The following is a 26,415-nucleotide window of genomic DNA, read 5'->3' as shown; positions in this document are numbered from 1 at the left end:
GCTCGAGATTGCTGTGGCGGGCCAGGTGGGTCGCAAAACGCTAACAATCCCTAACCCTTAGCCACAACCCCACGCAGCTTGAGAATGGCGAAGGTGCACAGCATTCACGTCTCGGACGCGTCCATGCGTCCCATGCGCTCCATCGAGTCGGCGAGACTCATCGCGGGCAAGGGCATCGAGGGCGATAGGTACGCCACCGGCGAGGGAACGTACGTCGCCTTCCAGGAACCCGGCAGGCAGCTCACGCTCATCTCGAAGGAGAGCGCGGAGGCGCACCTCGCGGGGGTGGCGAGGGGGCAGGTGTCAGTCGGGAACCTGCGGCGTAACGTGGTAGTGAGTGGGATGTCCGCTCGCGACCTGGAGGATGCCATCGGGTGCGTGCTGATGCTGGGTGACGCGTGCAGGGTGCGTGTCCATCGACTCTGCGTCCCGTGCCTGTACAACGAGAAACTCAACCAGGCGCCGGGCTTGATGGAGGCGGTCTGGTCCGAGGCTGGGGTGAACTGCGAGATCCTCGCCGGTGGTTCGCTCAAGGTGGGCGACGTCGTCAAGGTGGAATCCGGCAGCTTCGACGCGTCATCCATCGACGATGGAGGCAAGAAGGCGGCCTTTTACAAACGGCCGAGCCTCCGGACGGAGGACGAGATCGAATCCCTCAGAACGCTGCCGATGGGTAAGCCAGGGGTCGATCGCATAGCAGAGGCTTACGCGACGGTGGGTGCGAACGAGGCGGTGGGAATTGACGACGACTCCGCGCACGCCATACGAACAAAGGCTGAACTCCGGGCGGTGACGAGCGCGACAAAGGCTCGGAGGCGAGAGGCGTGGAGGGCGCAGCTGATACTCTGGGCCATCCTCATCGTCGTCGTGTCGGGAGTGTACACCATCTGCGTGCGGGCCATATCGTCCCCGGGATTCACGTGATTCAGACGCGCTTGGTTCGTTGATTTAGGTGATGTTACAGTCGAGTCTGTGCCGCTATCTCGCTTTCTTCTCCGCCGCCCTCGCGTTTATGGCTGACATGAGTCCAATCGCGGGCGCAACCTTCTGCTCCTGCGTCCGCCTGTCGTACGTTCCCTTCTGCATCGCGATCGAATGCCCCATGTACAGGCTCAACGCCTCGAGCTCCGCGTCCGTCGCTATTCCTTCGCCGCGCACGTGTGTGATGACCATGTCGCGGACGAGGTGCGGGTTTGTCTTTTTTCCCGTTAAACGCATAGCCGCCCGGCTGAACGTGCGGGACAGCTCGGACACGTTCCACGGCTCACCGTTGGGCCGCGAGAAGACGTAATCGTGGTTGGGCGCCAAGCATGCGCGCCAGCCCCAGCCGGAGTACCCGCGGTCCGTGAACCCTCGGGCGTCCTCCTCGGGGTCGGGCGGTCCGAACAGCCAAGCCTCGAGTGCCGGGTACAGCCTCTCGTCCAGCACCAGGCTCGGCCTCGCCCCGTACGCCCCCCCCGTCTTGTAATCGTCCGGCGAGTGCTTCACCGTCCACACCCTGCGTCGCGTGAGCTTCACCTCGCCGTTCTCTCCATCGACGGCGTCGTCAAACTCTTCGCACACGAGCGTCCGACCCAGCTCGAGCTCACGCAGCGTCCTTTGACGGTCGGGAACGCACGCGAGGATGGCGAAGAGGAGGTACCGCTGCACCGCCATCGCGACGTCTTTATCCGGGCGCTGGTCCCCGACGTGCGTCAGGGGCGCGCACTCCCATTTGAGCCGCTCGACGAGTCGGAGGTAATCCGGCCAGTCCAACCACTTGGCAGCCTCATCCGCGGCGTGCTCCCCTTTGGTCGCCAGCGTGACGTTACCTCGCTGCACCCGAACGAGCTCCATCACCACAGGCTGCTCCATCGCCGCGCCGTGCTCGTTTGTCTGCGACCCGTGCAGCCACTTGGCGAGGGCGATGAGGCAACGCAGCTGAAACGCCTCGGTGGACGGCAGCACGCCCCGCTTCTCGTCCAGCCACTGGAGGTACTCGATGGCGAGCGCGGCACCCTCGGCGTCAGAGCTCGGAAACACGTCGCGCAGGGACAGATCTTCCGGTGCGTTCGCCGGGTGGGTCTTGAGGAGTGTCGGATCCTGAGGCGGCGTCGCTCCGTCCCACCCGCCGAGCTTGCACCGGCAGTACCAGCCGAGGAGACCCTTGGCCACCTCCAGGTAGTTGTTGGCCGTGGTCACCCGAACCGGAGCCTTGGCCCCGCCGACCCTCCTGCTCGTCACCCCCCTGTGCATACGACCGAGCTCATCCGCGAGGGCACCGGGAATCTCGTCGTCCCGGAGGGCGTAAGGCGGGAGTCTCTTTCGCCTGGTCACGCGAACGTCCGCGAGCGCTGTCCGACCCGTGGCTGCCAGCCTGCCGGTGGTTGGCCTGGGCAGGCGCGTGTCCGGCCCGGGGAGCGCGCCGCCGATCCACCCGTCGGCACCGCCGTCGCCGCCGAGCGCGCTCGTCGCCGCGGGGTTGGCACCGAGGCGCTCGGCGATCGCGGCCTGCTCCGCCTCCACCCGTGCCTCCTCCGCCATCTCCTCCACCTCCATCGCGAACCTGGCTGGCACCCCCACGGCGGACAGATCGCTCGTGGACAGTGCGGCGATCTCCTCGGGGGTCTCGAACCAGTTGGCGCGAAGCACGGCTGTTATCTTGACCGCGTCATCCTCGCCGCGGCCGATGCGAGCGCACGCGCGCGCCACGAACGCGTCCAGTGACTCCTGCTCCACCTCGAGTTCCTCGGCGGTTGCCTCCTCGTCGCTTTTCTCGGCGACTGCCCCGTCGGCGCCTGCCGTCGACCGAGGGAGGCGCGAACGCACGGCTCGATCGGAAAAAACCACACCAACACGGAGGCGAATGCGACGTGGGGCGGCGGGCGCGATCGCCCGCGCGAGAGCCGCAGCCATTTCGTTTCCCTCAGCTGCCGGCGTGCTCCAGGATTTGTCCGGATTTGAAAAACTGTGATGCGTCGAGCTGTTCGTGTGCTCCGTAGCCAGAAGCGTTTGGCGATTCATATTCGAGGGCGCGCCCACCAAACCGCCACAGACGTGGTTACAGGCATATCGTCACCTCACTGCCGGCTACGATCGAACATCATCGTACGGGGGCATCGGGTCGGGTATAGCGCACACGAACCCGGCGGTATTCAGTGGATGGCGCGCGTGGCGTGGAACGCGAATCGGCTTGTTCGAGAAAAGTTGGGCTTTGGGCTGGTGGACTGTGTTTGCTCTTGCTGCTGGCCACGTGTTGGGAAAGGCGTTGTTGAGACTCAGTTCGTGAACGTTGCGTCGTTAAAAGAAGTGCTACGTCAGAAAATTGGCAGGTATGTACAGGCGGCGGCCGCGGCGTCGACATAAAACAGCCGCGGGCGCCGCTCTTGGAAAAGCAAAATCGGCAATGCATCGTCTCGTAATATCCTCCGTGCTGGCCGCCCCTACCCGGCGACCTCTTTCCATCTCATCTCTCCTCCTCTCCCCTCTCTCATTTCTCCGCGTTGGCGTTCGCGCGCTGCTCGATGATCTCCGCGTCGATCGAGTCGCGCACGATCATCCTCCAGATCTTGACCATCTTGGTCTGACCGTAGCGGCGGATGCGACCGATGGCCTGAGTCTCCGAAGCCTCGTACTCGTACTGGGTGGTGGTGAGCAGCGGATGCACGAAGATGGCGTGGTTCGCGGTGGTGAGGTTGGCACCAGACGCGCTCTCATCCCGTGACAGGAGCAAGAGCACCCGCGCGTCGCCCTTCCTGAGGTCTTCCTTCTGGAACTCGTCCAGGGCGCCCGTCTGTTGGTGCACCGAACCCTTGAGCTTGAGCGTCTTGATGTTAGCCTCCTGGAGCACATCCGCAATCTGCTTCATCAGGTCGGGGAACTGGACAAAGACCAGGATGCGCTCATCCGCGGGGGTGTCCTTGATGCGCTGCACCAGGTGGGCCATCTTGGTGCCGTGAACCCCGCACTCGAGCTCCTCCAGGCTGGGACCCTCCTCGACGACGTTGGCGGATTTCTTCGCCTTCTTCACCGGGGACTTGACGGCGGCGGCGCCGCGCTTGGTGACGCGCTCCGTGCCGAGGGACTGGGCGTGGATGACGGAGCTGAACCTGGTGGGGCACTCGCACCCGGGAACTCCGCATTCGGTGTTGGCGGCGTTCCTCCTGAGGCAGTCGAGGCACCCGATGTGGCCGCAGGTGGACAGCAAGCCGCTCTCAGCCTTGGGCTTGCAGATGTCGCCGCCACCCTTGCGCTTGCCACCCTTTGCGGGCGCGCCAGACTCGGCGGAGCACACCAGGCAGGGCACATCGTCCGTTGAGACCATCTGCTGCAGATCTCGGACGCTGCGGAAGAACCTGAGCGACCTGACCCGGCCCACGAGCTCTTCGGTGAGCTTGCGCAGCGAGTTCTGAGGATCGCTGACGTGCTCGCGGATGCCCCACCTGGGAGCGCGGAGCTCGGCAGTCTCCTTCTTCTTCTCCCCATCGGAGGGCGTGACGCCGGTCTTCTTGGCGACAGACGCGGGAGTAGGCGCGGCGGATCTCGCGACAGCCGCTGAACCCTTTCTGGGGCTGGCCACGGGCGTGGCGACGGGGGTAGCCGCGGGCGTCTCCTTCTTGCCCTTCTTGCCCTTGAGCGCCGCGGCAACCTTTTCCCCGAGGGGTGCGGGTTTAGCACTTCGCAACAGGACGTAATCCTCGCGGATGAGCTTCTTGATGTCCACGTTGAAGTGGTGTTCGAAGCCGGCCATCTCACAGGTCATCTTCTGCTGGTGCTGGCCGTCGGACCCGACCATCGTGACCTCGATCCACTTGTCCTTGTGCATCTTGAACACCTGGTCAGCAAAGCCGCCGGTGAAGGGCTTCTTGGAAACCTTGATGCGGCAGACGGAGCCAATCTCTGGCATGGTGATCGTCTTGAACTCAGTCTCCTTGGCTGCCCTGGCGCGTGCCTCGGTGGCGCCGGCGACAATCTCGCGCATCATCTCCGTCGCCTCGGCGTCGCCGACACCCTCCGTCTCAATCTGGTTGAGCCACCGCAAAAACGGCTGGTCCTCCTCCAGGTACCACTCGTCGTAAAAGGGCAAACCCTTCTTGCTGGCCAAGTCCTCCAGGCGGTGCATCATCCACCTGGCCTGGACGATCATCATGTCCAAGTCGGACTTGCAAGCCTCGAGCTGCTTCTCGCGGACTTCGATGATGTCCTGGCACGTGCGGAGCGCCTTGCCGGTGTCGTCGTCGAGCTCAAACTTGGCGCATCGCTTGATGAGAGCCTCCTCGGCGGTGGCGGAACCCTGCAGAACGAGGGCGAGGCGCTTATCCCTGTCGCCCTCGGTCGCACCACGCTTCTTCTTCTTCGCCTTCATGTCCATCGCCTGGAGGTAGTGATCGAGCTCGAGGTAGATGGCTCGCTCAGCCGGTCGCAGCTGGATGTCCATCGGGATCTCCTCGGACTTGATCTCGTCAATCTCGGCGATGTTCTGCCTGACGAAGCGGTCCAAGAAGCCCTGGGCCACCTTGTGCCTGGTCTCGTGCCAGTGCTGCGTGGGCTTCTCCTTGAAGAACTGGAACGTCTCAGCCTTGGTGATCTCCTGCTTGGAGAACCTCGGGGCCTCGTCCGAGCCGAGGTTGGTTCCGAGAAGCGCGGCGGTTTCCTTGATCTCGCCAAACGCGCCGACGGGGGGAGTGCCGGAGAGGCACCACCTCGCCTCGGACTTGAGGCCGAGAACCACGCACCTGTCGCTGGGCTTGAGGTAAGTGAACTCATCGACGATGACGCGCCTCCAATGGAACATCTCCAGGGGCGGGGAGGTGGCCTCTGTCCAGTCCGCCTGAACCTCGGCGGTGTCAAAGCCCCAGTGATCCTTGTCACCGGGCTCCTCATCCTCGTCGTCAGAGGTAGCCTTAGTGCGCTTCTTGGCCTTGGCGGCGCGGGCCTTGGCGGCCTTCTTGCGCTTGGTCTCAGCCTCATCGCTCTCGGAGTCGATGCCGGAGAATTCATCCTCGGATTCCTCGACGGCGGTCTCAGCCTCAAACTCGGAATCGTCCTCAAAGTCATCAGACTCCGATTCGGCGTACTTGATCTTCTTCGCCGCAGAGGCCCGCCTGGGGGTGTTCCTGGACCTGGGCGAGAGGGGCTCGACGGCAGCCTTCTTGGGAGTCGCCTTGGGAGACTTGACCGGGGTGGCCTTGGGCTTGGTCTTGCGGAAAACCGCGGGGGAGGCCGCAGGCTTCTTGCCGGGGGTCGCAGCCTTCTTGACCGACTTGGCAGCCTGAGCCTTGGCGGCAGCCTCCGCCGCAGCCTTGTTCTTGGCCTCGATAGCCGTGAAGCCCTCGGCGCCCACGAGCGTGGTGACCGTGACCAGCTTGGCACCCTTGAGGCGCTTGGGTGCGATGTTCACGATCTCCTCATCCTCGGGGATGTCCCCCGAACCCCTGCGCACACCCGCGGATGCGGCGGCGGCGCCCTCGCCGGAGAGAGTCTCCACCTGGTTCTCGAGCGCATCCAGCGTCTTGCGGTACGAGTCGGCAAACTGGCGGCCAGAGGTGGTGGACTTGCAGTCGGGGAGGCGGTTGCATCCCGCGAGCCTGGCGAGGCGCTCAAAGTAGGCGGGTGAACGGAGCACGGTGGTGGCGCAGATGACCACGTCCGCCTCCTGCACCTCCTTGACGGTGAGGTGGGTGATGTCGGCGACGGTGCGAATGACGACAACCTTGAGCTTGCCCTTCTGGGAGAACTTCTCAACCTCCCTCGGCCACTGGCGCAGGAGCTGGGAGGGAGCGAGCACGAGGGTAGCCTTGGTGGGCACCGCACGGCACGTGTCCGAGGGTTTGACACCCTTCTTGGGCCACTGGATCTGGGACGCGAGCACGGCTCCGATGGAGATGGCCGTCTTGCCGTAGCCAACCTGGTCGGCGATGATCCCGCCGCGGACCATGCGCTCAACCCTGGCGCGACCATCCATGCGAAGACCAAGCGAGGGAAGGATGGACTCGGCAACCTCCTCCTCGACGAAAGGGACCGTGGTCTGCTCCTGCCTGATCATCCAGCCGAGCGAGCGGAGCTGCTCGGGGCGCAGAGGGTACTTGGTGGACCAGCCAGGGGGCTGCGCCACCTGCGGGTCGCGGCGGTTAGACGTGAGCGCAAAGGGGGGAAGAGCCTCTGCGGCATCGTTCTCCTCGTGCCTGACCACCTGCCACTCGCAGTCCGGAGCGGACTTGGCGGCGGGAGCGGCGGAGCGCTCGCGAGCGATGCCGCCGGTGATGTTGGCGAGGGCCCTGTGCACCAGGGTGGCCGGGTTGACAGCGATTACCAGGTCGCCGACAGCCTCCTTGTTGGCACCCTTGCCGACCTCATCCTTGCGCCACTGGACCACAAAAGGAGCGGGCCTGCGCTTAAGTGCCTGTTCGTACTTAGCAGCCTCCTGGGGGTTCTCCCTGGCGATGATCTTGGGCTTCTTTGGCTTCTTCGTGGCCTCATCGTTGCCCGCCTCGATCTCGTTGGACGCCTGGCGGACCCACTGGAGCCTGGGTGGCTGGGGCGCGCAGCGGGGGCACGAGGCGTCGCAGAGCTCGGCGCAGGAACCCTTCCTCGCGCCGTTGTCCAGGGGAACGAAGGTCTGCACGCCCTCGGGCAGCTCGAGCCTGCTGGTGAACCACGCCAGCTTGGAGTAGGTGGAGTGGGACCGGTCGTTGCGGATCGTCTCGTACTCGGGCCCCGCGGGCCAGGCGGCGGCGTCCACGGCGGGGAGGGGCACGCGCGCCTTCATGATGGCCACCGCGGCGCCACAGCCGCCGGACTTGGCGCCGAGGGCCTGGACATCCTTGGGCACGGCAATCACGGCGCCGGGAGTCACCTGGGAGAGCTTCACGGGCATGGGGCTGAACCAGCGGCCGTCGGTGTGAACCTTGTAGGTCTCCGCGCCGGCGCGGTCGCTGGGGCGCCAGTGGGGATCGTAGTCCCTCACCACGTTCTTGGCCTGCTCCGCGGGGGTCAGCGTCTCGGGGTGGCCGCCGCGCTGGTTCATGAGCCGCGCGGTGTGCAGGCGGTGCTCGCCGTACTGCAGCCTCCTGTGGTTGTCGGCAAAGACGAAGAAATCCGTCTGACCCTTGGTGTTGCGCTGCGGGTCCATGAAGAGGTAAAAGTCGTCGCCGGCGCGCTTGTGAAGGGAAGCCTGCGCGGTTCCGCAGTTCTGGTGGAGCTTGTAGGTGCCGGAGATGTCGTGATCGAGGGCACCCTTGTCGACACCCTTGCCGTAGCCAACCTTCCACTCGGACCAGCGCTTGTTGGACCACTGCGTCTTGCCGACGACGTCAACCTCCGTCTTGGCAGAGCTCATGCCGAGCGTCTCCTGCCAGGAGTCAACCTTCTGGCCGGTGCCCTGGAGGGTCACCTCAAACTCGTGAGACACGGGGGCGAGGAGCTGCCACTGGCCGTCGAGGGCGCTCTTGGCGTCCGGCGCGACGCGCATGCGCGCGAGCACGTGCTGGTAGATCTTGTGGGGAGCCTTGGCGGTGTGCGGCGCGGGGTTGACCGTGATCCTCCACTCGCCACCCTTGCCTTCGGCGCCCACGCGAAGCTCCAGGACAACCTCATCGTTGGCGGGGCACGCGTAGCGCACGGTCCACAGGTCCGCGCGCTTCACGTCGCGGTACATGAACTCGGCGTCGGCGATGGACCGCATGGCGCGCTCCCACGCGGTCCACGTCTCCATCTCAGAGTCATCCTCGGTAGAGTCAGACGCGCCCATGATCTTGGCTCCGGCAGCCTTGCCCAGCTTCTTGGCCTCCTGCACAGCCTTGGAGACGTCGAGGCCCGCGAGGACGACGCGCATGGGGAGAGCCTTCTTCAGGGTGTCGGTGAAGAAAGCCGGCGCGATGCGCGCACCGGAGTGGGGCTTGGTGCCGTAGTTGTGCTCAGGTCGGCCCTTGCACACGACGCACGCGGTGTGACCGCAGTCGGCGCACTTCCAAATCTCGCTGGCGATGCCCGTCTGAGCCTCGCACACGCACATCCTGGACGCGCCGACGGCTTGCTTGCAAAGATCGCCGAAGGACTTGCAGGTCTTGTCAACCACGGAGCAGAGCACGAGGTCCTTCTCCTTGAGGTCATCGGCGCCGGCAACCTTGCCGACCAGCCCCTGAGCACCCGCGGCGCCGCCGGCTGAGAGCTGCTGAGCCTTGTTGCCCAGGGATTTGCCCGCGGCGGACATCCTCAAGGCCTCGTCCTTCTTTAGGAGGCTCGCGACCTTGTGACCGTGCTCGACGAGCTCGTCCTTCATGAGGATGAGCGCGGAGAGCATGCACGCGCCGACGACGGTGGTGGTCATGGCGTTGCCCGCAAGGTCAGACATCTGCCCCTCAGACTCGCGGGTCAGGAGGAGATCCTCGACGGGGATACCCTGAAGGGACAAGGCCTCGACGCCGACGAGGGGACCGCCGCGGTTGGTCACGAAGGGAACCATGGACGGGGTGAGGCAGGGGCAGATACCCGCCGCGCCGGATCCGGTGGTTCGATCCACGTTCTGGGACAGGTTCCACACCAGCGTCTTGTGCATCGAGTCGGTATCCGCCTGGGCCAGACGAAGAAAGTCGATGTCCATGAGATCGAGGACGCGGTCCGTCTGTGCCTTACCCCAGTCGTTCCAGGCGTAGTCGGGCATGGTGCAGCCACCCTCCCAGTTGGTGAAGGGTCGGCGCTGGCCGAGTCCCTCCTCGGCGCGGGCGCGCTGGTGGCGGGACTCGCACCGCGCCCACTCCGAGGCGACGCGAGTGTTGTCCTCCCCGGGCATGGCGAGCATCTGTCGGCCCTTGTGAACCCTTGGGTCGTCGGAGTCGAAGAGGAACGCCTCGAGGGTGGCGGACGCGGGTCGGCGCAGGGATCGTACCTTCTCCTTCCAGTCCTCCACAATCTGCGGGCTCGCCTTGTTCTTGCTCGAGTTGGTGTCGGCGATGGGAATCTGCTCGCACTTCTTCGGGTCCTTGGTCCTGGCGGCGAAGAGGTAGACGCGCGTGCGCGTGTGGGGGATGTAGTAGTGCTTGGTGTCCAGGCGCATGAAGTGGCACTGGTAACCCTTCCTCTGGAATTCCTCAGCGATCTGCTGCCAGGGCGCGTTGCACACGTTCTCGAGGATGATGATCGGGGGCAAGTGCTTCGTCACCCAGGTCATCATACCCCTGAAAGTCTGTCCAGACTCACCCTTCTGATCGAGAGTCTTCTTCTCGTTGTTGAGGTTGGAGTAATCGACGCAGGACGTGCCCGCGACGAGCATGTCCACGTTACCCGGCACGTCCACCAGAGCGCCGTACGCGGTGGTTGCCTGATCTCCGTCGAGCTCGCGGATGTCGCGGAAGAGGATGGGCGGGGCAAAGTTGCGCTCGATGTAAGCCTGCTTGAAGGGCTCAATCTCGCACGAGAAGACGTGGTCGACGCCGAGCTTCTGGCCGTACTCAATCTGGGTGGCGTTGCCGATCTTGTCGAGCGCGAGGAGGGGCGACTCGGTGCCGGAGCACATGGTGGCCACGCGGATGGGCCGTCCGAGAGCCTTGATCAGCCCCTGCAGCTCGGGGAGCTTCTTGACCATGTCCGTGAACATGCCCTGGACGTCGCGGATCGCGGGGAGCTCCTCGGCGAGGCGAACTTTGGACTGAGACTCGGCCGTGGCGCTCCCGCCGCTCAGCGCGAGGGAACGGGACACCTTGGATCTGTGAAATTTTGGGCGCGGTGACGGGTCGGGGGTTCTGGTCAGTGCCTCGCTCGGAAATCAGCGTTCGGGCGCCATCACGACGGGACTGATGGCCGGTTCGCGTGTCTCGAGCCGTCGGGAGGGACCGGGGCGGGGTCCATCTCGGTTTGGGCGGGAGAATCGGCTGGACCGAAAAAAGGGCACTGATTGGTGGAGCCCCGGGTTGCCAGGGGTCCCAAAGATCGGGCGATCGCAAGCCTCCGTCGGGTCCCTTGGAGGGCGTTCGACGAGAGTTTGCGATCGATTTTGATAGATTCGTGTGTTTGAAGCGTGCGGGCTCGTAGAAATAGGGCAGAAGATCTCACCTGGCGCGCGCGATGGGCGGCTTGCGGGGCCTCTTCTTGGGCGAATCCTCGAAATCATCGTCGCCCGAAAGCTCCTCCATGTCGGAGTCGAAGGCATCGTCGTCCTCGACCTTGGTCTTGCGCCGGCGGGAGGAGGCAGTCTGCCTATCAACCTCCATACCGTCATCCTCGGCAGCCTTGGCCATCGCCTCCCTCGCCTTGTTCGCGGCTCCGCGGCGCGGGGTTCCGCGAGGCGAGGCGACGTTCGGCGAGAGATTCTCGCGTACGCCGGAATCCGAGGGCTCGTCCTTGATGATGAGCTTCCTCCTCGCCGAGGCTTTGATCTCGGGCGTGGGGGAGGAAAGGGGCGAGTTCAAGGCATTCTTGGCGGGGGAGAGCTTACCGATGCCTTTGGGCTTGGGCCCGCGCTTGGCGGGGCTCGCGCCCGTCTTCTTCCGAGGCGTCGTGGCGACCATCTTGAGTGAGTTCAATTGGACGCGAGGCTTTCGGAGAATTAATGCGCGCCCCGGATCCCGGGCCTGCGCGCGTGTGCGGAGATCGGCGCCCTTGTGCGCGGTCACTCAGTCGCACAGAACGACGTCTCTTGACGTTCCCTTCTGATTCCTTCTCTGTGTCGCTGTGTTAGACCCTCGCGTGCGGGCAACCCTCGAGGTGAGAGTGCTTCGCGCGCGATTACGTCTGATCCCTCGCTCCTCAAACAAAGCCTTTTTGCCGCCCAATTTGCTCATATGTTTCGGAACCGTCGGATCGAATCGGGGGGAACGAAATTTTACGCACAGTGATTCAGTCTGAATCTTCGGCGAAAAGCTTCCGTGACACGAAAAACAACGAGGATTCGGCCCAGTTCCCGACTCGAGAAATATCCAAAGGGCCGCGAGGTCGATTTCGGCGATTTCGGCTCGACAGCCGGATCTGCCGGAGAGTCACAGGCTCCTCCGCCTCTCCGAAGGTGCCGAATCTCGCGACCTTCACTGTCAGGCGCGGCGCGCCTCCGACCGGGCCGGGGGAACAGGGAGACGGGGACTCACCTCGGAACGGGTAAGGAGAAATGTCGAAGAGGTCGCCGGAGGAGGCGGGCCTCGCCGGCCTGCTGGGCGGCTACGGATCGGGCTCCGACGTCGAGGACGGCGTTTCGCCCGGCGGTGACGAGCCCGGCACCGGCGGCGGCGAGCGGGCACCCGAACAGGGTCTGGCCGGGCTCATCTCGGCGGACGACGACGGCGAGGACGACGTCGGTGAGGACCACGACGACGACGAACCGATGGCGGGACCCGCGAGGCCGGACCCGAGCACCTTAGCCGCGTACGCGCTCGCGCCCCATCCCGAGGCGGGCGCCGTGAACGACGACGGTCCGGGGAGAGAGGCGGGAGAATCCGGCGACGACGACGACGACGACGACGGGCCCGCGGCGGGACCGGCGAGGCCGGACGCGATGCAGGCGCGCATGGCTCACCGGGACGTGGATCCCGAACCCCACGGGGAGCCCTCCGCGGGCGAAGCCGGCGAGGAAGGCGTCGAGCCCGGGCCGTCCTCCGTCTCCGTCGACGAGCCGAGGGTGCACAGCGCGCCGGCGAGCCTGGTGGCGCGGGTGAAGATGCCGCCCGCGCCCGAGGGGGAGTGCGAGACGTACATGAGCAACGGCGAGTCGCTCCAGAGCAGAGTGCACCAGTGGCTCCAGCTGAAGCGGAGGGGTATCAGCATCAACGACCAGATCAGCGGCACCAAGGGTTTCCGCAACCCCGACTTTCTGCAGTCGGCTCTGGAGCACTTCAAGGTGGAGGAACGCGGCACGATGATCTCGCCCGACGTCTTCGACCCGAGCGATTACCCCGCCGAGGACTACTACGACGAGCTGGCCAGCGCGCAAAGACGAGAGAACGAGAGGCGGGAGAAGGAGCGGAGGGAACTCGGTTTGGACCGACCGGTGAGCTTTGCGAGTGCCGGCTTCGTCGCGGCGCCCGCCCAGCCGGTGAGCGCGGTGAACGGCACCGCGGGGGGCGGGGAACACAGGAATCTCATCGATGCCGCCATCGCTCAGGCGAGGGAAAGAGCGGAGACGGCCGCGAGGGATCCAGCTGACCCCTGGCATCGGAGACGGCCGTGAGGTGACCCCCCTCGCCCCGTCGACCTCTGTAGAACCTCGTTGAGTGCCAAATACAAATGTAGCGTGGGATGATGTTCGTGGCTCGATCGGCACGGGACGAGCGACACGCCGCGCCAGGCTCCGGTCAAACCCTCCTCGCCGCCGAATGACTAAACCCTCCTCGCCGCCGTGTCCTCACGACGCTAGTGCCAAGGCCTATCGTTCTCCCCCTCGTCGTCCCATCTTCCCAAGCCGTCGTCCCCGTCGTCGTCGCCGTACGCCCCAGCCAGCAGTTCTTCCACCGAGGTATCGAGTGCGAATATCGACCGAAGCACTCGCCGCATGGGGGGAGACTCCACCGGGTTGGGCAGCGGAATGACCTCCGAAACCGTCCATCCCCTCATGGTCGATTTACCCGGTTCGGCGGCGTCGTCCTCGCGCCAGACGTAGTTCGCGTAGGGCCCATCGTCGACGTCCGGGACCCCGTGCCTGTCGCAGTCCTTCGCCCAAGTCTGACGCGAGTCCCACTGAATGACGTCGTCGAAGGTGACGAGACCGAGTATCGTCGCCGCGCCACGAATCGTGACGACATCCGCGAGCCCCGATGTACCGGGCGCACCGCTGTCCTCGGGCGTGGCGAGCAGCACGAGCGGGCGTCCGATGAGCTCCGGGGGCAGGTCGTACGTGCGAGTCTCGATCGTCTTGGATCCCTCCAAAACCATGCTCGCCCACGGTTCCTTGAGCTCCAGACCGAACAACACATCGGGATCGGCGAATGGGCTCGTCATGATGACGAACGCGACGCGACCGGGGTTCGCGTGGCGTTCCGGACAGTGGCGAGGCGGCGAAAAGGTGTTTCGGTTACAACGTGGCGCTGTACGATTGCGATTCCACCCAATAATCAGTCAACCTCCCGGTACTCCCACGAAGGTTTCTGGGCCATTCCGTGCGCCAGCTCGTACTCCACAACCTCCAGCAGAGGTCTGTTGTGAAACTTTGCGCACATGTAACTCCCGAGGTCCGTGCTCACCTCGGCGTTGATGTCCTTATCCATGCCCTTGCGGTCCCACGGCACGGGCATACCCTGCGGCATCTGGTGCCGATAAATCAGCTTCTCGAGCTCATCCGTGCCCTTGAAGTCGAGCGGTTTTCCGTCCCCGTCGGTCATAAGTGCAACCTCCGCGTGCTCCCACCCTTTCCTCTTTGGGCGACCGGGCTTGGGCATCGGTATTTCCACCGCGGGTATCTCCCATTTCTTCCACTTGATCGGTTTCTTGAGCCGGATGGTGGAGATGGGCCTGCCTCCGATGATGCTGGTGCCCGCGACCTCGTGTCCGGCGCCCACCATCAGCGCCACCGCATCGTGGTACTGCTCCTCAGTCTCGCACCTGTAGCACACGTGGTCGATGACCCTGTTCTCCAGCTCGCCCACCAACCTGTACGCCGTCATGGCGATCAGCCATCGGTCCATGAACTTGCACACGTCCTCGTCCAGCGTCTCCGGTTCGATCCTGTACGTGGATGGGTGAAAGTACCAAAACTTGTGCTCCGGCCTCGGGTCCTTCTCTCCCTTGGCGATGCGCTCCTTCTTCTCCTTCTCCCACGCCTCCTTCTTCCGCTGCTTGTCCTTCTCGATCTTCTCTGGGATGCCCAGCCTGTCTATGTAGTACTGGTTCCATTTCGGGTCGTGAGGCGGGTGCTGGTACGGCTCCTTCACGTATCTCTCCGGGTCTTGATTGGGCTCGTTCGTGTACACGCCCTTAGGGTCTGGAACGTTAGGGTGAGGGAACGGCTTATCCGCCATTATGAGCCTGGATAGGAGCAACACCGCGTTGAGAACCCGCCCGGTCACCTTACGAACCTCTCCCGCGCCGTCCACCTGATGCACGTCATCCGTAATCTCCAAACTCTCCAGCTGCGACTGGAGCAGCGCGGCCCCGAGGGGATGCGACGGGTCCGTCTCCTGCCTCTTCTCCAGCCTCGACCTGAGTTCGTCCTCGGTAACCTTGAGGCAGATGAACCGAACGGATTTGACCACATCGGTTTCGGCGACGGAGGCGAGGGTATCTCTGTACGACTTCTTCAGCGCTGAGCACGTGACGAAGATGTCCTTGCCACCGATGGGGTCGATCATGCCTTTCTTTCCTTCGAGGTATGGGTGTTGTGGCTTCGACTCTTCAGCTCCCGGGGCAGCCTGTATGATGGCAACCTTGATTGCCTCGAGCCACGGGGCGCGATCAGTGTCGTCCAGCGGGATCCCACGCGACATCTTCGCCTTGTTCTCGGGCGGGTGGTGGTCGTCGCCCTCGATGAAGACGGGCGCGGGACGGTTCTTGTAGATTCGCTTCAGCTCGAATGATACCTTCTCGGCGGTGGTGCTCTTCCCCGAACCCGCCGCCCCCATGATAACCCACACTCTCGACATCTTCGGGTCGGCCGCCGCGTGCGACTGTGGGGCGTTTCTCTTGATTTCCAAAAACCCTGCAGCCCGTGTGCTGTTTGTCCCAGGCTGTCTTCGAGTTTTGCGCCGCGCCGCGTGTCGGTGCTTCGATGCACGCGCGTTGGTGATCTCTTGATTCTACTGATTTTATTAAGGACTCGCGGACGTGCCCGCCGCGAAGACTACAAGTGGTGTTCGATCCTCCTCATCTTTTAATCATCCCTCTCTGGAGAAGCCAGCAGCGCGGCTGCTCCGGCGAGCCTCGCGCGCGTTCCCGTCACGGGCCCGGACGGTGCCTTCTCCCTCTTCGGTGCCCTGGCCGTATCGCGCCCTCGCGACCCACGGAGCGTGGGGGACTTCCCGGGCGACACCGCCTCGAATCCGGTGGTGATTCCGGATACGTCCGGGAACCGTCCGCGCGACAACACCTGGATCCACCATTCCTGCATGGCCGGCACCGCGGACTTTAGCGCAGCTTCCGCGTGCTCAGCCTCAGCCTCAGCCGCCTGGACGATCCATCGCAGCGCATCCTCCCTCCACGTCGCATCCTCCGCGGCGGCATGATCGACGGCGCCGTCGCGTCCGGAGAGCGAGGTCGCGAGCTCGTCCGCCTTGATGTCCATGGCGGAGATGAGCGCGGCAAAGGTGCTCGGGTTGGACGCCCTGCCGCCCCGGATCCGCCGAGGTCGCTGCCGGGCAAAGTCGTCGGCATCGTCCGAGTCGGCGCCGAGCAGGTCGGCAACCTCATCGGGGGACATATCCACGAGCTCGGCGATGCCCGTCTCGACGGGCCCGGGCTGGGGCGCGTCGGCCCTCGCCGCGGCGCCGACGGTGTGACCCACCGCGGCGGACAGGCGAAGCAGCCTCGCCGCGAGCTTGCGCACGCCGGTGAGCATGGTCACGGATCGTACCCTCAGGTGTTGGCTCTTGCCGCCAAACTCGGCCGAGACCTTCGCGGCGCCAGCCTCGGCGAGTGCGGCGGCTTCCCTGGCGGCTTCAACCTCCGCCCGCATCGCGTCAATCTTTTTGTCGTGCGTTTTGATAATCTCCGTCTTGCGGTCAACCTCGCGGCGCAGACGCTGGGTCGACTCGGAGTTCCTCTCCTGCTCGCTCATGGCGGCGAGCGCGGCAGCCTTCTTGGCCTCTTCCTCAGCCTTGCTCCTGAGCTGAACGATCAGAGCCTGCTTGCGGTCCACGTCCTCGCGCATTTCTCGCAATTTCACCTCGGACTCGTCGTTCGCCGCCGCCTCCTTGAGTTTGTCGCACTCGGCCGTCGCGGCGTCCAGACGTTTCTTGAGATCCGCGGCGAAGGTATCCTTGCGCTTCGCCGTCGTCCGAGCCTCCTTGATCCTTTTCATCTCTTCCTTGAGCTGCTCCTCGAGCCCGGCAACCTTCTCCTTCTCCTGACGAAGAGCCTCGTTGGATCCCTTGGTGTCGGCGGTGACGGCTTGGAGGCGCTTAATCTCGGCTCGGGCGCGCTTGAGCCGCTCGGCGGTATCCGCGAGCTGAGCCTCCATCGCCTTCCACTTGTCCGGTCCCCGTTCGGCGAGCTGGGCGGTGAGGTCGGTCACCTTACCCCTCATCGCAGCCTGGTCCGCCATCGACGCAGCCTTGAACTTTTTCAAGTGCTCCGCCGCGTTCTTGGCTCGGGTCTCGGCGTGCGCACGCTCATCCTTGGCATCCTTAGCCGCGGTTCTCGCCTTGTCCAGGTCACGCTCGTACTGGTCCAGACGCTTCTGGAGCTCAGCCACCTTCTCGTCGGAGAGGCGCTTGGCGAGCTCGGCCGCCGCGGTCTGCGCCGCGGTGGGCCCGGAGACGACCCGCGACAGGCTCGTCTCCGGCACTGGCGCCGTCGCCGGCTGTCTAGGCGCCGGCACCGCGTCCTCGACCTGCTCCTCGACGCCGGGCGCGGACCAAGGGGGTCGGGTCGACGCGTGCAGCAGCGGCGGCATGAGCGTCGCCGCCGGGGGTGCCGAGGGTGCCGAGGGTGCCGACTCCGACGCCGGCGCGGGGTGGGCAGAGATCGCGGCCGGCCCGAGTTCGGGCGGCGACTCAGAGTCCGAGCCGGATGGGGAGGATCCGCGTCGAGCCGCGATTTCCTCAATCGTCGCCTTGAGGCGGTTCACCTCAATCTCCAGCGCCGTCTTCTTCCTCGCCGCGTCAGCCTCGGCTCTCTTCGCGCGCGTCTCCTCCTTCTTAGCCTTTGCCTCCGCGGCCTCCTCCTTTTGCTTGGCCTTCTTCAGAGCCTCTTTCGCGCGTTTCTTGTCAGCCTCGTGTTCCTCCCTCAGCCGGGCGGCCATCTCCTTGTACCGGGTGGCGGCGGCGGTGGTCGCCTCACCCTTCTCCACGGCTCGCGCGAGCGCATCCGTGAGCTGCGCGCACAGGGACACGGCCGCGCCGTCAACCTCCTCGAGACGCTTGGCGAGGACCCTCGACTGCTTCGCCGCGCGCTCGCCCGCGTTGGCCGCGCCGCGGTCAGCCGCCTGGAGCGCCGCCGCCGTCGTCGCGACGGCTTGTTCGAGTCGGCGCTCCGCGAGGCTAATCTGCTCAGCCATCTCACCGCCGCGCTCCCACAGCTTAGTGGCCGCCTCCGCCGCGTCCGCGACGGCGCGTGCCCTGACAGCTTCGCGCTCGGCATCCTCCTCGGCCCTGATGGCCTCCCGGATCCGCCGCCGGTCATCCGCGCCGCCGAGGATGTCCTCCACGGGGCTGGGAACTTTGGCCAAACTTTGATCGACGGCCAACTTTGGATCGACGCGATCCTCCCCGACGGGTTCAACCCGCGCGGGTTCCGGCGTCGATACGGACACCGAAGCCTCCGCGGCAGCCTCCCGTTCGCGCCTGCTTCGGTCGGCGTTCTCGGAATGGATCCTGAGTGCCTCCAAGTAGGCGGCGCGATCCGCCGGGGTGGCGTTGCGCATACCCCGAATGGTGGTTCGCAGCGACGCGACCATGTGCGCGTGCTCGGCGTCCCGGCTCCTCACCTCGTTCCTGAGGCGCTCCGTCTCCCTCGACGCGGCGACGAGCTCGTTCTGCGCGCGTTCGAGTTGAAGCTTGATCGCGGCGGACTCCTTTCGCGAAGCCTCGAGCGATGCCTTCATGGCCGCGCCGCCCGCGGAGCCGACGCTGTGGAGCAAACCTTCGAGCTCCTCGACGCGCTCCTTGGGTACGCCCTCAATCTTCTCCTCCTTGGCGAGTCGATCCCGGAGAGAACGCTCCGTCTCCGCCGTCTTTTCCATCACGGCGGCGAGCTCGGCGCGGAGGGATTCGCATCGGTCCTTCCACTTGCCAACCTTCTCCTCGAGCGCGGCGGCTTTCTCCTTCTCTCCCTCCAGCGCGGCTTCCCATCGCTGGGTCACCTCCATCAGCTGCTCGTCCGCGGCGCCCGTCACCTCCGTGCCCACGCCCGCGTCGTGCGAGATGGGCGCGCTGTAGGTGCCAGCCTCCACCATCCTCGGCGCGTCGATGTCCACCATGGCGACGCGGGGTCCCACGCCCGGTGAAGTGGTCGCGTCGCGGGGCACGCCGAACAGGTGGGGATCCTCCCGCGGCAAGTCGGGTCCGCACCGCGTCTCCGCGGTGACCGGCGCGGTGTTGACGCCCAGGTCGCGGACATCCGCCAGACCGGCGACGTCCGTGCCCGCGTCCGCGCGGGAGATGGCTATTCTCGCGACGGGCGCGTCCGTGACGTTGGGATCGGCGAGCAGGGGCGCCACCCGCATGACGGGCGCGACGACGCTCGGGACGATGTGATGCACCAGCGGCGCGGAGGGCATGGCTCTCATAGCCGCCGTCGCGGCTTTGGTGACCAGCTCGGTGGGCGTGAGACCCTCGCACGTTGGGTCGGAGAGCGCATTCAGCGCGGCTCGCATCGCGGCCGTCTCGACGCTCAGGGTGTTGGCGATCTCGGCCACCTTACCGTCGCCCAAAGCGGCGGCGCGTTCCGCGATGACCGCCGCCGACGGGGCAATGGCGTCGACGTGCGCTCCAACCAGTTTAACCAGCGCGGCGGCGTCCACGAGCACGGACCTACCTCCCAACGATCCGCTCTGCGTGGCAGCCTCCGATGACGGCTTGGGATCCTCCTTGGGGGTCCAATCTTCGATCCCGCGAAGGCCCCTGAGTCGTTCCTTGAGCCTGTCGCGTTCCTCTACGAGCTCAGCCTTGTCCCGCCCGAGCGCGGCGGCTCTTTGAGTGAGCTCGCGTATGACCGAACGTTGGGACGCATCGGCGAGTTCTTTGGTCTCCCGTTCCTTGCCGCGCTCGCGTAAAACCCGCTTGGCGTCGGTGGACTCCTGCCTCGCCTTCTGAAGGGAGTTGTTGGACTCCTTGAGCGCGTTGGCGAGTTGCGCCACGGCGGCGGTGGCCGTGCCCGACGCCGGGTTCCTCGCCGCGTGCGGCAGGGGCGAACCCACGAGCGCGGCAGCCGCGGATGAGACGGCGGTGTTGACGTCCTTCTGCAGGTCCCTTCGCTCGGCAGCCTCCTTCTCGGACTTTTTGTCCGATTTCGCGCGCTGCGATGCAGTCGCTGAGGCGTCCGCCGCGGCGCGTCTGAGCTCAATCACCTCCGCCTGAAGCGCGTCCATCTCCTCGGGCGACGGGGCGTGAGCGCCGTGAGCCTCGAGCTCAGCCCTGAGCCGTTCGCTCTCGGCGTCGGCGCGGGACTTCTCCGCGCGCAGCTTGGCGCACTCGGCCTCGAGAGCCGCGCGTGACTCGTCGTCCACCTGGGTTTGTCCCCCCGGCGACGGCGACGGGACGGATTGGCCGGGCTTGGCAGAGAGTTTCTTTTTGAGATCGGCGATTCTCGCGTCGCGCTTGGCGACGATGTCCCTCAGTTCCGTCTCGGCCCGTGTCGCGATCTTGAGCCTGCGCTGCGCGTCAGCCTCGGCGAGCTTGGCCTCGACGAGCCGGCGTCCGAGCGCGCCGCTGGACGACGCGGGTTCGGACGCGGGGCTCTTTTGGGTCCTCCGCCCCGCCACCTTCTTCGCCGACGAAGCGGGGCCGGACCCCGGGGTTCTCGCGCCCAGTCCGAGCCCGCCGTCGTCCACCGACGCGAACGCCCGTTTGAGCTGCTGGAGCGCGCCATCCTTGGCCTGGACCTCATCGCGCAGGTCCGCAGCCTCCGCGGCCGTTCGTCTCGCGCGTTCTTCCTGGCGGGCGCACTCGAGTCGAAGCGCCCTCATCTCCTCCTCGGCATCCGCGTACGACGCCGACTGACTGACGTGAATCGGCGCGACCTGGGTCTGTGATTCGACCCTCAGCCTCTCCGAATCCGCGACGCTCGCCGCGGCGTCCATCCGAGCCCTGTTCGCCGTCGCCTGAGCCTCCCTCACGGCCGCCTGCAACACGGAGCGCTCGGTGTCCAGCTCGCGGCGCAGGCTGGCGGATTTGGCGGCGAAATCGTCGGCGGCTCGCGCGGCGGCGGCGGCTATTTCCATCCTGGCACCCTCCCTCGCGGACGACGCCGCGGCAGCCGCAGCCTCCCGGGCGCCCGCGAGGTCGGCTACTTCGAGCTCGAGCTCCGATACCCTGGCGCGCAGACGCAAAACCTCTTCTCTCGCCTGGTACGCCTCGTGAGCTTTGTGCGCCAACTGGGTGGAGAGAGCCTCTGCGGAATCCTCGGGGGAAACCGGGTCCGCCGCCGCCGCGCCTCGGTCGCCGGAGACGAGCGCCTGGATGCGCGTCTCGGCCATCTTGAGAGCCTGCTGGAGCTCGGCGGCGTGCCCGGCGGCGGCGTCGGCCCTTCGCCTGTTCGCGGCGAGCGAGGCGAGCAGCGACCGTTCGGTGAGCTTACTCGCGCACAGTTCGCGGGTGACTCCGGCGAGTTTAGCGCTGGCGTCGTCGGGCTTGGCCTTTCCGTCGCCGACCAACGCGCGGACAACCTCCTTCTCCAGGTACGACTTGAGTTCTCTGACGGCGTCGGCGGCGGCAGGCGAGCCCTCGAGCTCCTCAGCCGCGGCGGCGGCAGCCTGCCTCGCGGCAGCCGCGTCAGCCTCGGCGACCCTCGCCCTGCGGGATTCCGCATCCGCGCGGTTGGTCTCCGTCCGAGCCGTCTCCTTGGCAGCCTGGGCTGCGGACTCCGCCGCGACGCACCGTCTCTGCGCGGACGCGAGTTGCTCGCTGATCTGTACAATCCTCCGTTGCGCGAGTTGGAACCTCTGGTCCGCGCACGACGTGTCCACGGTGCTTCGTCGCGCCAGACGTTCCTCGGCGGCTACGCACGCGGCGGTTGCCTCCTCCCAAGCCGCCGTCCTGGCGTCCAGCGCAGCCTCCACCGCCGCGGCACGGGCCTTGGCGGCCTGTTCGCCAGCCTGCGCGCCGCGTGCCTGCGCGAACGCGCGGCCCACCTCCCGTTCAGCCTCGAGCACCAGCTGTCGCATGCGCTGGATGACCGCGCCCGACCACCTTCGCTCAGCCTCGAGCTCCCTCCTCGCGCCGACAACCGCCGCGGCGATTGGATCGTTCTCGTCCGCGCCTCCGACCCTTCTCGAGGTGGCGGCAACCACCTCCTCGAGCGCGTGCTCGATCCTCTCGCGGACGCGCGTGGCCTCGAGCACGGCGGCCACCGCATCCTCCGGTTGCATGGACACGATCGAGGCGATATCCTCGGAAGCGCGGACGAATATCCTCGCGCCGACGGCTCCGTCGCGCTCGACTACGCCACCCGCCGCAACCTGCACGGCGCGAGCCGCGTTGAGCTCGGCGGTCTTGAGCCTGTCCGCGGCAGCCTCGCGCTCCGCGGTGAGCTGCTCGAGGTGCCTCGCGTGCTGTTTCTCGAGCGCAACTCGCGCGGAGGCTTCGCGCGACTCGGCGGCGACCTTCGCCTCTGTCGCCGCGTCGCACCTCCTGGCGAGAGCAGCCAGTTCCTCGGTCCTAGCCGCCGCTTCCTGCCTCGCCGCGCTGGTCTCCTCCCTCGCGAGCTCCTCGCGCGCGGCCGCCTCCCTGGCGCGCTGCTCCGCGGATTGGATGTCCCTCCTGGCGGACGCGAGCTGCGACTCTATCCTGGCGCATCGCGCGGTTTCCCTCTGCGAATCCCTGGATAGCTCGGCGCACCGGCGCTCCAGAGCCGACTCCGACGCCCGCGCCGTGGCAGCTTGCGCCGCGAGCGTCACCACCCTCTGCTCCCTATCCCCGGAACCGGCGGCGGCCTGGAGCGCCTCGACGGTCTCGGTCAGGATCTGAAGCTGCGTCGCGCGCTCCTCCAGGAGCTGGGAGAGCCGCGCCGCCTCTCGCTCGGAAGCCTGGGCGTTGGATCGCTCATTCGCCGCCTCCTCTCTCGCAGCCGCCGCGTCGAGTTCCGCGGCGTGTCTAGCGCCGTCCGCCGCCGCCACCTTGCGCGTGCAGTCCGCGCGTGCCTCGTTCGCCTCCTCCCTCGCGAGTGACGCCCTCGACTCGGACTCAGATGCCCTGGCCTCGGCGGCGGCTGACCTCCTCGTCGCGGCGGTGAGCTCCTGCGCCCGGGTTGCGGCGGCTCGTTCCTTGCCGAGCGCCGCGGTCTCTCGCGCGTCGTGCAGCGCCCTGTCGCGCTCCGCGACCCTGTCCAGGGCGGCAGCGAGCTCCCTGCTTGCGTCCGCGCGCGCCGCGGCTTCCCTCCCACGCTCCAACGAGTGAGCCTCGACGTCGTTGCGAAGTCGCTCATTCTCAGCCACCAGCCTGGAGTTTTCCTTCTCCAGGGACACAACCCTGTCCAGCGTAGCCGGCGTCGTCTGACCGTGCGATTTTGCCGCGGTGGAGGGCAGGTTACCGCTGCGGAGCGCGAGCGCGCCCGTGCGGCGCGCATCCGACGGCGTGTTACCCGGCGTGGCTTCACCACCGAGTCTCTGAATCTCGAGAAGCGCGTGGCCCAGCCTCTCCTCCGCGTACACGAGATCGTTTTTGAGCGCAGCCTCGGACCGCCTGATCCTGGAAGCCTCCTCGCCCAGCCTCGCAACCTCGGAGTGAAGCCCGCTCCTCGCGCGAAGGCTCGCGACGGTCGCCTCCAGGGACTGGATGCGGACGCCGCCGTCCTCCTTCGCCGCGCGAATCTTGGACTCGAGCCTCGCCCTCTCGTTACCCCACCGGAGCTCCGAGCTCGCGAGTCTCTCAACCGCGTCGCGCGCGGCGTCCTCCGCGTCACTGACCCTCTGTCGCATCGCCGACGCCGCGGCGGAATCTTCAAACCGCCCTTGACCGTCGCCAACCTCGCGCGCCAACAGATCCTCGAGCTCCGCGACCCTGTCGTTGGAGTCCCTCAGCTCCCGGACCAGCTCGCTGACGCGCGCGCTGAGCTTTTGCTCTATGGTGGTACCCTGACCCTTTCTGCTGGGCGCCGGGTCCTTGTCCTTCCGTTTGCCCGATTCCCTCTCCGTCGCGGCGGCCGCCTCCATCTCCGCGAGCTTCTCGCGCGCGAGGAACGCCTCGGACTCGGCCGCCCTGGCCTTTTCGTTGGCGTGTTCGATGGCGCGCCTGGCCTCGTCGGTGAGGTCGCCGCCGGCGGCGCGCTCGTCGTCGACAAACCTCAGCCTGTCTCGCAGCGCGGCGAGCTCCGTGCGCAGCGACTCGGACTCGGCCGCGTGCTCAGCCGCGAGGGACGACTTCTCGCGCCTGTGCTCGCCGTCCTTGAGCTTGAGCGCGCTCTCGAGTTCCCTAACCTTGAGCCGCAGACCGGCGGTTTCCTTGGCGTGTCCCTCGGCGAGCTCGGCCACAGCCGTCTCCTTGCCGGTGAGCCGCTCGAGACGCTCGAGAGCCTCGTCGCGCTCCAGCCTGAGACGCGATACGTCGTCGTCGTCATCCGCCGCCGCCGCGACGCCTCGTCTGCTGGCGGATATCCTCGTGGGTCGCGGCGCCGGGGTCTTGGCGCTCATCCCGGGTGACTCCGGTATGTCAGACGCGGACGATAGGATGCGATCCGCGTTCGAGTCCTTCAGCGCCGCCGCCAGGGACTCGTGCGCGGCGGCGAGGTCACGCGCGAGCCTGGTGGCGTCCGCATCCTCGGGGCCCGCTCGTCGCTTCAGCGCCTCCAGGTCGACCCTGGCGGATGCTATGTGCGCGGCGAGCCTCTCGCGCTCGGATATTCGAGCCTCCGCCGCGGCTCGCAGCGCGGCTCTGAGCTCGGAAGCTTCCTCGTTGGCCGCTTCCAGCGCCGCGGTGGACGCGGCAGCCTCCGCCCGGGAGAACGCGGATTCCTCCTCCGCCTGACGCGCCTCCGTTAGCTCCTCCTTGGTTCGATCCAATCGCTCGTTGGCGATCCCGAGTTCCTCGCGCAGTTTCTCAACCTGTACCCTGAGGGACTTCTCCGTCCCCTGCCACTGCTCGCGAATATCGTCAAACTCCTTGCGGAAACCCTCGCGTTCCTCCAGTATGGACACGACCCGAGCCTCGCACGCGTCCAGCTCGCGCCTGGTCGCGGTGAGCGTCGTCGAGAGCGCGCCGCACTCCGCCCGCGCCTCCGCGGTCTCCCTCTCGCGCGCTAACAGCACCGCATCCTTCGCCTCGAGCACCCGGAGCGCCTTCAAACTCTGCGCCTCAAACGCGGCTCGCTCCTGCTCGAGCGCCGCGTGGACCAAATCGGAGAGCTCGGGCGCGATGTCCTGCTCCAAGAGACGGCATCGCCGGCGTAAGCCCGCGATCTCCTCGCGAGCCGCCTGCACCTCGCCGTCCAGCTCCTGGACCCTGCCCCTCAACGCGGCGTTTGCGCCGTGAAGCTCCGCCTGCTCGACCCTCGCGGCGTGCAGATCGGCGCCTGCAGATCCGGCGGAGGATTCGTCGCCAAAGTTTCCCTGTGTGAGTTTCATTCGTTCAACAGCGTCGTCCTCGGCCGTCTTGGCGAGCTCCAACCTGGCGTACAACGCGCGGATCAGCTCGTCCTTATCGCTCGTCGCCAGCTCCGATTGGGCCCTCAGCTTCTCCAGTTCGTCAACCCTGCGCCTGTACGCGTCAACCTTCTTCGCCGTCTCATCCTCCCAATGCACCGCCCGATGCGCGCGCTGCTGGCTCGTGGGACCCCGACCGAGGGGTGCCCTCGGTCCCTCGTCGCCGCGGCCCGAACCCCGCCCGCGTCCCGCGGGTGCTGACGTGCTTCGACCCGCCTGCGCCCAAACCTTGGAGCCGCCGCCGTACCGAGCCCTGGCGCGGTCGAAAGCCTCGTCGATCTCTTCGTCGGATTTCGCGGATGACGCGGGCGAATGGGACCTGGGCCTTTGGTGCGTCGTATCGCGCGATGAGGTGGAGGCGATTGGGGCGCGGCCGCGTTCGCCAAAGCCGGGGTGGTCGACCGATCGTGAACGCGCGTCCGATTCGCGTCGTTCAGCGGCGGCGACCTCCTCGCGGGTGGCCATGACAAACGAGGCGTGAAACTTTTGCTCGAAGAACTCCCCTTTGACGTGGAAGACGTCCCTCTGGCGCACCGCCCCTCCGCCTTCATCGTCGCCTTCCCTCACGGCGGCACCCGCAGTCTTCTTCGGGCGGATCTCGCGCGCGAGCTTGAGCCGCAGGTCGACGCGCATGGTGCGCCCAGCCTCGAGGAAGACGGTGCTCGGCGCGACTGCCCATCGCTCGGGCGAACCCGCGCGCACGGTGAGCTCGAGGGCGTTGCGCGTGTCGTTGCGCAGCGTTACCGTGGTGCGATACGCCTGGTGCAGGCGCACGTTGTATATGCACGGTTCCGCGGGCTCGACAACCAACATGGCGGCCCGCCTCTCCGCGAGGGAATCCGCCTCTGTGAAACGTCCACTGACGCGCCCCTCGGCCGAAATCGGACCGCGCTAGCGCCGGAAAAAGCACGGAGACGCGCCCTGCGTGAGGGGTCGCGTCCCGGCCGCGCTTCACGCCTCGAGACTGCTCGAGCGCGTTCGCGTGACTCGCCAACCGCGCGTCGTCGCCCGGC

General features: G+C 66.4%; 7 protein-coding genes across 7 annotated transcripts; 2 read left to right on the top strand and 5 right to left on the bottom strand.

Annotated features, from left to right (window-relative positions):
* Positions 1 to 84: 84 nt before the first annotated feature.
* MICPUN_64622 (predicted protein) lies at positions 85 to 924 on the top strand (the record flags this gene model as incomplete). Its single annotated transcript, XM_002506578.1, has 1 exon — positions 85 to 924. The coding sequence occupies one exon, from the start codon at positions 85 to 87 to the stop codon at positions 922 to 924; it is 840 nt and encodes a 279-aa protein (XP_002506624.1).
* A 54-nt stretch (positions 925 to 978) lies between these two features.
* MICPUN_104458 (predicted protein) lies at positions 979 to 2,538 on the bottom strand (the record flags this gene model as incomplete). The annotated part of the gene is made up of 1 exon (XM_002506396.1): positions 979 to 2,538. One exon carries the CDS (start codon positions 2,536 to 2,538, stop codon positions 979 to 981), a length of 1,560 nt encoding a protein of 519 aa, XP_002506442.1.
* Positions 2,539 to 3,332: 794 nt separating this feature from the next.
* MICPUN_64620 (SNF2 super family) lies at positions 3,333 to 11,756 on the bottom strand (the record flags this gene model as incomplete). Its single annotated transcript, XM_002506395.1, has 3 exons — positions 3,333 to 10,652; positions 11,029 to 11,546; positions 11,607 to 11,756. The coding sequence occupies 3 exons, from the start codon at positions 11,754 to 11,756 to the stop codon at positions 3,470 to 3,472; spliced, it is 7,851 nt and encodes a 2,616-aa protein (XP_002506441.1). The 3' UTR covers positions 3,333 to 3,469.
* Positions 11,757 to 12,622: 866 nt separating this feature from the next.
* On the top strand, positions 12,623 to 12,919 carry MICPUN_74035 (predicted protein; the record flags this gene model as incomplete). The annotated part of the gene is made up of 1 exon (XM_002506577.1): positions 12,623 to 12,919. A coding segment is annotated over one exon (297 nt), but the record flags the coding sequence as incomplete, so codon positions are not given.
* Positions 12,920 to 13,314: 395 nt separating this feature from the next.
* On the bottom strand, positions 13,315 to 13,899 carry MICPUN_64618 (predicted protein; the record flags this gene model as incomplete). The annotated part of the gene is made up of 1 exon (XM_002506394.1): positions 13,315 to 13,899. One exon carries the CDS (start codon positions 13,897 to 13,899, stop codon positions 13,315 to 13,317), a length of 585 nt encoding a protein of 194 aa, XP_002506440.1.
* A 1,109-nt stretch (positions 13,900 to 15,008) lies between these two features.
* Positions 15,009 to 15,536, bottom strand: MICPUN_88806 (predicted protein; the record flags this gene model as incomplete). The annotated part of the gene is made up of 2 exons (XM_002506393.1): positions 15,009 to 15,251; positions 15,321 to 15,536. Coding segments are annotated over 2 exons (459 nt in total), but the record flags the coding sequence as incomplete, so codon positions are not given.
* A 227-nt stretch (positions 15,537 to 15,763) lies between these two features.
* Positions 15,764 to 26,215, bottom strand: MICPUN_104455 (predicted protein; the record flags this gene model as incomplete). The annotated part of the gene is made up of 1 exon (XM_002506392.1): positions 15,764 to 26,215. The coding sequence occupies one exon, from the start codon at positions 26,213 to 26,215 to the stop codon at positions 15,764 to 15,766; it is 10,452 nt and encodes a 3,483-aa protein (XP_002506438.1).
* Positions 26,216 to 26,415: the final 200 nt, after the last annotated feature.

The sequence above is a fragment of the Micromonas commoda genome, chromosome 15, assembly GCF_000090985.2.
Source record: "Micromonas commoda chromosome 15, complete sequence".
NCBI classification, from domain to species: Eukaryota; Viridiplantae; Chlorophyta; class Mamiellophyceae; order Mamiellales; family Mamiellaceae; genus Micromonas; species Micromonas commoda.
The sequence above is the reverse complement of the archived record's forward strand: the minus strand, read 5'-3'. Positions and strand labels throughout refer to the sequence as shown.